The 9,599-nt window shown below is 43.1% G+C and overlaps 1 protein-coding gene across 1 annotated transcript; it reads left to right on the top strand.

The window, feature by feature from the left end:
- Positions 1-666: 666 nt before the first annotated feature.
- On the top strand, positions 667-9,146 carry LOC143781870 (protein QNR-71-like). Its single transcript, XM_077268778.1, has 11 exons — positions 667-803; positions 5,292-5,444; positions 5,522-5,665; positions 5,743-5,907; positions 6,601-6,759; positions 7,189-7,533; positions 7,647-7,805; positions 7,888-7,990; positions 8,066-8,268; positions 8,496-8,583; positions 8,910-9,146. The coding sequence occupies exons 1-11, from the start codon at positions 737-739 to the stop codon at positions 9,058-9,060; spliced, it is 1,737 nt and encodes a 578-aa protein (XP_077124893.1). The 5' UTR covers positions 667-736; the 3' UTR covers positions 9,061-9,146.
- Positions 9,147-9,599: the final 453 nt, after the last annotated feature.

Raw genomic sequence — 9,599 nt, 5'->3', positions numbered from 1 at the left:
ACAGCGCTACAGTACCGGAATTATCTGGACGTGTGAGACTGGCCTTACAATGAGCAAAACACGCACGAACACCGCAGGTGACCTGCCAGTGACCTCAGGTGCAGATTTGGTCAGGATTTTACCTGCATAAAATCCTGACCAAATCCTTATGCAATCCTGAACGTGGACACATACACTTATAGCTACTTTCACACTAGTCCGTCGGTACGGGCCGTCGCAAACCGTCGGCCCAACATACCGACGGACAGTGTGTTAAGTAGCACAACGGGGGCAGCAGATGCAGTTTTTCAACACATCCGCTGCCCCATTGTAATGTCCGGGGAGGAGGGGACGGAGTTCCGGCCGCGCATGCGCGGTCGGAAATGGCGGACATGACGCACAAAAAAACGTTACATGTAACGTTTTTTGTGCCGACGGTCTGCCAAAACACGACGCATCCGTCGCACGACGGAGGCGACGTGTGGCCATACGTCGCAATGCGTCGCTAATGCAAGCCTATGGAGAAAAAAACGCATCCGACGGGCAACTTTGCAGGATGCGTTTTTTCTCCAAAACGACGCATTGCGACGTACAGCACGCGACGCTAGTGTGAAAGTAGCCTATACGGACATGTGAAGAAGGCATAAACAGGAGGAGGGATCATGGGGATCTGCTGCTACTTTTTGTAGCTGTGGCTTGTTGATCACAATTTAAAGGCTCCTGTGCAGATCCCTGAGTAGCTCATTCACTTCTCAGGATGTTGGTGGTAGTAGTGGGAGGGCTGGTGCTGCTCTGCCTAGGCTCTGGCGTCCAGGCAGGAAAAAGTAAGTGAGGGGGTTAACCATTTTGGTTGGTGGTTAGATGCTTTAGTATTACACGATCCGCAATGTATGTTATAGACCTAGATGGGAGTCGGTAAGAATGGCACCGAGATTTTGTGCTGGTTATTTTGATACCAGTGATAATTATTCTGTGGTGTATATCCTGGCAAGTACTAGGACTCATTTGCTTAGGCTAGGTTCACATTTGTGTTCAGGAGGGCTTGTGGATGGCTGCGTACTTCCTCCCTGAAGCTCTGCCTACTTCTGTATACGTCCTGCGTTACGCTGTATGCCTATCTTTCAATATTGGGTATGCAGGGACATGCGTGGTATGCGGATGTGTCTGCATGTGGCGATTTGATGTGTGCAGCGACTGCACAGAAGTAGGTGGTGCTTCAGGGAGGAAGTATGCAGCCATCCTGAACGCAAATGTGAAACCAGCCTTATACACACAAAAAAATGGTTACTGCAGATGTGGTCACTGCATCTGTAAGGGGTGCTCATTGTGGCTGTAGTTCAGAAGTAGAAGGAATTGGTGCTTGTCTAACTCGCCAAGAGTAAGTGTGTGTGTGGTTTTTTTTGTGTGGTGTTTTTTTTTGTTTTTTTTAATTAAACCAATAGAAAACTGAATTGTCTCCTCCCGTATAGACTCCTTCCTATTACTGAAGCTTAAAGTTGGTGCTCATAAAGTTCTATGGAGGTCTGTAGCTGTGGTTTCAGGAGCACTTGCAGTAGAATCTCTGCCTATAGTGACCGCCTTTCCCCTCCATAGACCTTTAAAGGCTCCAAATTTAATTTGACTATGGTCTTCACTGAATACAGAATCTCCTATTTTTACCCATGAATTGAGTGCAAAATCAACCCAGGAGGAGAGAGAGAGGGGGGGGGAGGGGGGGAAGCAAACTGTGTTCCTGTGTTGAGAGAATCTTATAAATGTGTCTGACCATACAGGAACATGGTCTGAGCATACTCCAGCTCCTGGGCAGGGAGGAGGCAAAAGAGTATACAGACAGGACCAAATGGGATCACAGCTGATTCTTAAACCCCTTCACCCCCAAGGGTGGTTTGCACGTTATGGACCGGGCCAATTTTTACAATTCTGACCACTGTCCCTTTATGAGGTTATAACTCTGGAACGCTTCAACGGATCCTGGTGATTCTGACATTGTTTTCTCGTGACATATTGTACTTCATGATAGTGGTAAAATTTCTTTGATATTACCTGCGTTTATTTGTGAAAAAAATGGAAATTTGGTGAAAATTTTGCAATTTTCCAAATTTGAATTTTTATGCAATTAAATCACAGTGATATGTCACACAAAATACTTAATAAGTAACATTTCCCACATGTCTACTTTACATCAGCATCATTTTGGAACCAAAATTTTTTTTTTTTTGTTAGGGAGTTATAAGGGTTAAAAGTTGACCAGCAATTTCTCATTTTTACAACACCATTTTTTTTGTTTAGGGACCACATCTCATTTGAAGTCATTTTGAGGGGTCTATATGATAGAAAATACCCAAGTGTGACACCATTCTAAAAACTGCACCCCTCAAGGTGCTCAAAACCACATTCAAAAAGTTTATTAACCCTTCAGGTGTTTCACAGGAGTTTTTGGAATGTTTAAATAAAAATGAACATTTAACTTTTTTTCACACAATTTTAATTCAGCTCCAATTTGTTTTATTTTACCAAGGGTAACAGGAGAAAATGGACCCCAAAAGATGTTATACAATTTGTCCAGAGTACGCCGATACCCCATATGTGGGGGTAAACCACTGTTTGGGCGCATGACAGAGCTTGGAAGCGAAGGAGTGCCATTTGACTTTTCAATGCAAAATTGACAGGAATTGAGATGGGACACCATGTTGCGTTTGGAGAGCCACTGATGTGCCTAAACATTGAAACCCCCCACAAGTGACACCATTTTGGAAAGTAGACCCCCCAAGGAACTTATTTAGTTGTGTTGTAAGAGATTTGAACCCCTAAGTGTTTCACTACAGTTTATAACGCAGAGCCGTGCAAATAAATATTTTTTTCCACAAACATTATTTTTTAGCCCCCAGTTTTGTATTTTTCCAAGGGTAACAGGAGAAATAAGACCCTATATATTGTTGTCCAATTTGTCCTGAGTACGCTGATATCTGGGGGGGGAACCACCGTTTGAGTGCATGGCAGAGCTCGGAAGGGAAAGAGCATCATTTGCAATGCAGACTTAGATGGATTGGTCTGCAGGCGTCACATTGCGTTTGCAGAGCCCCTAATGTACCTAAACAGTAGAAACCCCCCACAAGTGACCCAATATTGGAAACTAGACCCCCCCCCAAGGAACTTATCTAGTTGTGTTGTGAGAGCTTTGAACCCCCTAGTGTTTCACTACAGTTTATAACGCAGAGCCATGCAAATAACATTTTTTTTTTTTTCCCACAAAAATTATTTTTTAGCCCCTAGTTTTGTATTTTCCCAAGGGTAACAGGAGAAATTGGACCCCAAAAGTTGTTCTCCAATGTGTTCCGAGTACGCTGATACCCCATATGTTGGGGTAAACCCCTGTTTGGGCGCACGGGAGAGCTTGGAAGGGAAGGAGCACTGTTTTACTTTTTCAACGCAGAATTGGCTGGAATTGAAATGGGACGCCATGTCACGTTTGGAGAGCCCCTGATGTGCCTAAACAGTGGAAAGCCCCCAATTATAACTGAAACCCTAATCCACACACACCCCTAACCCTAATCCCAACGGTAACCCTAACCACACCTGTAACCCAGACACACCCCTAACCCTAATCCCAACCCTATTCCCAACCGTAAATGTAATCCAAACCCTAACTTTAGCCCCAACCCTAAATGTAGCCCTAGCCCTAACGGGAAAGTGGAAATAAATACATTTTTTAATTTTTCCCTAACTAAGGCTACGTTCACATTAGCGTTCTGCGCCGCAGCGTCGGGTGCCGCAGCGTCGCCGCATGCGTCATGCGCCCCTATATTTAACATGGGGACGCATGGACATGCGTTGCACTTGCGTTTTGCGACGCATGCGTCACTGCGGCACACGCGTCATGGCGCAGAGGACGCAGCAAGTTGCATTTTTTGGTGCATCCAAAATCAAGCAAAAAAAGGACGCATGCGTCGCAAAACGCAGCGGTGTTCCTGCGTTGTGCGTTGCATCGCCGACGCTGCGGCGCACAACGCAAATGTGAACGTAGCCTAAGCGGGTGATGAAGGGGGGTTTGATTTACTTTTATAGCGGATTTTTATGATTGGCAGCCGTCACACACTGAAAGACGCTTTTTATTGCAAAAAATATCTTTTGCGTTACCACATTTTGAGAGCTATAATTTTTCCATATTTGAGTCCAGAGTCATGTGAGGTCTTGTTTTTTGTGGGACGAGTTGACGTTTTTATTGGTAACATGTTCGGGCACGGGAGATTTTTTGATCGCTTTTTTATTCCGATTTTTGTGAGGCAGAATGACCAAAAACCAGCTATTCATTAATTTCTTTTGGGGGAGGCGTTTATACCGTTCCACGTTTGGTAAAATGGATAAAGGAGTTTTATTCTTCGGGTCAGTACGATTACAGTGATACCTCATTTATATCTTTTTTTATGTTTTGGCGCTTTTATATGATAAAAGCTATTTTATAGAGAAAATAATTATTTTGGCATCGCTTTATTCTGAGGACTAACTTTTTTATTTTTTCGCTGATGGTGTATGGTGCCTCGTTTTTTGCGGGACAAGATGACGTTTTCAGCGGTACCATGGTTATTTATATCCGTCTTTTTGATCGCGTGTTATTCCACTTTTTGATTGGCGGTATGAGAATAAAGCGTTGTTTTTTTGCCTCGTTTTTTTTTTTTTACGGTGTTCACTGAAGGGGTTAACTAGTTATGTAGTCTTATAGGTGGGGTCGTTACGGACGCGGCGATACTAAATATGTGTACTTTTATTGTTTGTTTTGTTTTTTTTTTAATTAAGATAAAGAAATTTATTTATGGGAATTTTTTTTATTTTAGGATTTATTTTTTTTTATATTTTTTTTACACATGTGGACTTTTTTTTTTTTTTTTTTTTTTTTACTTTGTCCCAGGGGGGGACATCACAGATCGGTGATTTGACAGTGTGCACAGCACTCTGTCATATCACCGATCTCACTGACAGGGCTGCAGGCTTACCAGCGACTGCACTGAGCAGACACTCGGTAAGCCACCTATTCTGCCCTTGGGAAGTAGGGCCCGCCCCACATGGACGGAATAGTACGTCCAATGACAGAAAGGGGTTAAGGAAAAATATTGCTTAAAAACAGGCAGTGACCTGTGCTGTCTGTATACTCTTTTGCATCCTCCCCTGCCCAGGAGATGTGGTATAATCTGATCATGTTCCTTTTTTTTACACCTCCAATTGTTGAATTACTGTTACTTAAAAAGTACTTTATGCTTAGTCTTGTGGTGTTGGCAAGATTTGACTTTTACAGTCCTACACTGTGAACTTAACAGGGTTTCAGGATGTAATGGAGTTTGGCAGGAAATCTGGTTCTAAAGGTCACAGTAACCATATTGCCGGCTGGTCTCCTGAGACCAACTCCTGGGATGAGAAACTCTACCCTGCCTGGAAATCTGATGATTCTAGATGGGAGAACTGCTGGAGAGGTATTCCTCAAATGTATTTGTGGCTCCATTTCACTGAAAATGACTTGATATCCTGCTGACTTAACCTTTCTGTCTAGGTGGCAAAGTGGTGGCATTGCTGACCAGTGACAGCCCTGCGCTGATAGGGTCAAATATCACTTTTGCTGTGACCCTGCAGTTTCCCCGCTGTCAGCGAGAGAATGAAGATGGAGACATTGAATATGAAAGGGGATGTGGAAATGGTAAATGCAGAGCGAGCGGCTATAGATTAGATGATGTATCATGGTATGAGGCCACTGAAGTATCGTTGTCTCTGTAGCATCCTCCAGCTTCTCTGACCAGTATGTGTACAACTGGACCAAGTGGATGGACTTCTGTGATGAAGGAAACTGCAGCTTTTCCAGTAACTTTCCAGATGGAAAACCATTCCCACATCACCCGCACTGGCGACGCCAAAACTTCATTTACATCTTCTCCACCCAAGGTAAGGCTACTTTCACACTAGCATAGTTTGGAATACGTCGCAATGCGCCACTGTGGTTTTCATACCAGAAGTCTGGAGTAGAGGATTTGAAAATTCACAATTTAAGTGCAACTTGGCATGGAACCTACACTTTGACTGGTCTTCACACCAGTTCTCCCAGCTCAGTCAAAACTGGTGGAGCCAAGAAAGTGGTGAGATGACAGCTTATCTAATTTTTGACCAGCTCTGACGTTCCTGGACTGTAGTAAGATTTATGGCAGTGCACACGACTCATTAAATGCTCGAGTCATGAAGAGGTGACAGGAATATCTAACTGCAGTGCACCTGGCTCCCCTCCCCAACAATGACAGTCTTGACAAGTCGGTCCAGTAGTCTGTAGGATTATGCAACAGTGCTTTTAAAGGACTGGTCTAGTGAAAAATCATTTCTTGCTTATCTACATGAGGTAACATGCTAAATAGTGGGGGTCTCGGCACTGCCGCTAACCAGCAGAATGTGGCATTTTTCTATCCTCTTGCTTAATGAAGTGTCAGGTCAGATGTTTGAGCACCAATGCATGGCGCCTGAATTTTATGGCAGCTACACACTGAGTAAATGTAGTGGTGGGCATGCATCCCAAGGTTTAAAAAAGTGATTCTACTTCATGTTTTAGTAACAAACTTATTATTATTTTTTTTCTTGTTTGCCGATCAGGCCAGTATTACCAACAGATGGGGAGATCGTCTGCCGTTCTGTCCATAAATACTACCAACATCACAGCCGGCACACAAATGATTGAAGTCACTGTATTCAGAAGAGGTTACCGGAAACATTACCCAGTTGCAAAAGCGAGCAGCATTTATGTAGTAACTGGTGAGTGGTGTGGTGGAGTAGACTGGGCCCTTAAACTCTAGCACAGACTGACACATATAGTGGCTGTCTACTAGGATTTTAAAAGGGGGGACATGTTATAGACACTCGCTGTCAAAGGAGCATGATTGTGCTAGGGTTTTGTAACAATACAGGCATGGTCAGCACTCTTAAATTATCTTAAAGGTAATTTGGAATCAAACTTGATGGGTGACGCGTCACTTGCTCTGCTGTTTCAATAAAATCCATTGCTTCAGCCGGAGATGATCACTTGGTGTCTCATACCTCCCAGTCCTATCTAAACACACCCACTAAATGGCAGCTTTATTGTCACGTGGCAAAATCTCAATGACAGATCTCGATTTCTTTTAACAGATATTTTGGCTCTTTCTGAAATGAGACTTTTTTTTTCTTTTTTTCCTTCCCCTTAAGATCAAATTCCATTTTATGTGAAGCTTTCTCAGAAGAATGACAAGAATTCCTCAGACAACATCTTTATTAAGGATTCACCAATCGAGTTTGACGTCCGAATCCATGATCCGAGCCATTATCTGGATAAAGCTAAACTGACCTTCACCTGGGATTATGGTGATGGAAATGATTCGCTTTCCAACAGCCCAGTCTCTAGTCATAACTATACCCAGCTTGGAAACTTCAGTGTTAACTTGACCATCAGAGCTGCCATTCCTGGTCCATGTAAACCAGCTACACCCACTCCAATCCATACAACACTTCTACCAACCACCACCAGTACTTTCACCACTCCCAACTCTACTGGTAAGTAGGCATAGCCTTAATATCTAAGTAATATGAACTGGGATAGTGTTGTGTAGTAAACTGTATCTTCTAAATGTAAAATTGCACCACATAATGGCAACCATTCTTTGCAGGTAACTATACAGAATTCGCATCCTTTGAGACTGAAACTCCTCTGCCCACTGAGATGCCCAATGTTACTACCAGCCATGCCACCACTCCATATCCACCTCCTGCCCCAGACTGCTTCATATATAGATATGGCTATTACCACAACAACCTCACAGTTGTAGGTGAGTTGACAGACCTTTCTACACAGATTCTTGCAATATAAGGGTCCCAAGAATGTTTACTCTTCACATCACTAACTTTTAGATGGTATCCTTGAGGTGAACATTGTTGAGATGACCAGTGTTCAGGTATCCACATCTACAGCCGGAAACTCTCTAATTGACTTTGTGGTAACTTGTGAAGGAAGGTATGTCTCTGCAAAACCCATTTCTGCCAAACTTGTAATGCTGTTCCCTGTTTGAGATGACCATTGTTCTCTCAGCCTGCCTACAGATGCCTGCACAATAGTCTCAGATGCCAGCTGCATGATTCCTCAAGACATGGTCTGTGATGACGTCCCAGCTTCTGATCAATGCTTACTGACCCTACGAAGGGCATTTGAACCAGGATCCTACTGTGTCAACATTACACTGAGCGATGGTGCAAGTTTGGCTCTTGCTAGCACACTGGTGTCTGTAGATGGTGGTGAGTGACTCTGTACTAGGGAATATCTAGCCTATAGTGGCTTCTGACTAATAGACCTTGCTATTCTACCTATCCCCTTATTTTATGGACTAAAGGAGAGTTAATTAGCAGTTACTCCAGTCAATAACTACAAATATTCTTGACCATCAAATGTGATCTTGCATGTATCTAAAAACCTTATGCAAATTAAAGTCTAAGCCTTTCATTTTCTCCATCCCCCTCTGTAGGTTCTTCACCACAGACTGCTTCTGCAGTACTCATTCCTTTAGCTCTTGTAGCCCTTGTCGCTCTGGTGATTGGTGTTGCTTTGTACAGGTGAGTTGGTGTTCCAGCACTTTATTATGACTTTTGGTATTCTCTTGCAATCTAATCTTTAATCTTTAGGGGATGGTTTTTCCCTGATGTGGACACTACACAGGTGTTAGAATGGGTCAACAAATTGGCATCCAATTTGCTGTAAATACAATTACCATAACCTATAGTTCAGATGACTGTACTAAAACGAGGCACTGGAAACAGTAGATTTGTATGTTTGCATAATCTAGATGTGCAGGAGCTGCCTGACAAGCACACATCTAGTCCATAAATTAGACCAGCCTTATGCATGCTGTGATAAATGGCATACATTGTTCTTTTTCTAGGAGATACAAGGAATACAAACCTATTGCCAATGCATCAGATGGACGAGGTGGTCAAGGAATTGCTGTGTACTTCAGTCAGGTCAAGGATGTTCTCTTCAAAAGAAACCATGAGCATGATCCTCTTCTGAAAAGCAAGGCTACAATAATCTAATCCTGCTGTAAATGTCTGCCATGTATTGGTATTCTGCTCCATCTAAGATGGTGAAGCTGCAGTCAATAAAATGTTCTTTATTTAAAGTGTTTCCTGTCTAAAACTAACTTGCAATACAGCAGGATCTCCTAACTGTTCCACACGGCGACCATTTACAGTCCACTCAGTAAGACACTATGGCAGATAATGTCTACAGCCCAGTAACCGCTGCTGCATTAAAGAGGACAGTTAATATTTAGCTATAGGGTTTCACCCCTCTCAAGCCGCCAATATGTTTGGATGCAAATTCCATACATAATGCATAGAGTAAGCTTTGCTCACTATCTTATCTACTAAGAAGGGCCAGTGGTGGCAAACATTCTAGAGACCTAGTGCCTAAACTGCAATCCAAAACCCAATTATCAGGAAGTGCAAACACAGCAATTTAACTTGTATACTGAGGTTCTAGACTTATAAAAACAAAAAAGCTTGCGTTGGGGTACTGTCTCACAGTGCAATTTTGATCGCTACGACGGCACGATTCGTGACGTCGCAGCGTC

The sequence above is a fragment of the Ranitomeya variabilis genome, chromosome 6, assembly GCF_051348905.1.
Source record: "Ranitomeya variabilis isolate aRanVar5 chromosome 6, aRanVar5.hap1, whole genome shotgun sequence".
Classification (NCBI taxonomy): domain Eukaryota; kingdom Metazoa; phylum Chordata; class Amphibia; order Anura; family Dendrobatidae; genus Ranitomeya; species Ranitomeya variabilis.
This window is presented reverse-complemented; position numbering and strand designations above follow the sequence as displayed.